This window comes from Penaeus monodon, chromosome 1 (genome assembly GCF_015228065.2).
Source record: "Penaeus monodon isolate SGIC_2016 chromosome 1, NSTDA_Pmon_1, whole genome shotgun sequence".
Classification (NCBI taxonomy): Eukaryota; Metazoa; Arthropoda; class Malacostraca; order Decapoda; family Penaeidae; genus Penaeus; species Penaeus monodon.
The window spans coordinates 26,412,796-26,413,878 of NC_051386.1; the positions used below are offsets into that span (position 1 = coordinate 26,412,796).

Sequence of the window (1,083 nt, forward strand, 5' to 3'; positions counted from 1 at the left end):
GGAAAAGAGAGAGAGACAGAGGAAGAGAGAGACGAGAAAGGAGAGAGAAAAGAGGAGAGAGAGGAGAGAGAGAGGAGAGAGAGAGAGAGGGGAGAGAGAGACAGAGACAGAGACAAAAGACAGAGACAGAGAGAGAGAGAGAGAGAGAGAGAGAGAGAGAGAGAGAGAGAGAGAGAGAGAGAGATAGTGTGACATACCAGAAGAGACACATAAATGCTGAACGACAAAGATTTTTTCTAAAAAAAAAAAACAAAAGTTGATGAAACAGATCTATAGCCTTATCCAATAATTTACTTGGATAGTAGTGAAAGAAATAATAGGTTTAAGTAGCATTACCTAGCTGGCTGGCTGAAATGAGCTTTATCTCCTAAATGATTGCAGTCAGAACCAAACAAGCAGACAACTGTATAGTACACACAACATTAAGGAAGCTGATCATACATGGCATGGATATTTGCATTTGGTTTTTGTCTTGGCAAGAACTGGTAACATCCTTGTTCAGTGGGCTAATAAAACAAGTATATTTTGAAAACTGATCTGAAGCACTAGATAAGTATAAAACCTTTACCATCTTCAAACAGAATAGATTAGATTGAAGAGGAAAGAGGGATTCTTTTGCACTTTCATAAAACAGAATGATCAATAAAAGATAAAAAATTGTAGAACACTTACCCATCTCGACCTTTACTGACAATCTTAACCTCGTAGTAATACAAGCCGCAAGCAGCTGGAATTGGGTTGGTGGCACGAACACTAGCTGCATCTTTGTGATTTTTGCCTAATCCTGAAATGAAATGATTTTTCCCTACAATTATGAACAAACACTTAGATTGAGTCTAATGTTATTTAAACCACTGAGGTACATTAAGCATTTAGGGACCTTGTGTATAAACAAATATACCTGGTGGGGATATTGTGGATGTAAGCACAAAATCAGCTACATATTGAAACTTATATGAAAGCTTATTTTATTTTATGGAATACATATATATATACACATACACATGCAGGCACACATGCACAAACACACACTGTAATATTACCAATACATATAAAAAAAACACATCTATACATATTCACATA

General features: G+C 36.1%; 1 protein-coding gene across 1 annotated transcript in view; it reads right to left on the reverse strand.

Moving 5' to 3' along the window:
- The window catches only part of LOC119572263 (ran-binding protein 9-like), a gene marked incomplete at both ends in the record, with an annotated part of 2,935 nt that extends 2,151 nt beyond the window's left edge, over positions 1-784 (reverse strand). Inside the window, 1 exon segment of the mRNA XM_037919276.1 lies at positions 673-784. Coding sequence (XP_037775204.1) covers positions 673-784 — 112 coding nt within the window.
- Between the last annotated feature and the right edge of the window lie 299 nt (positions 785-1,083).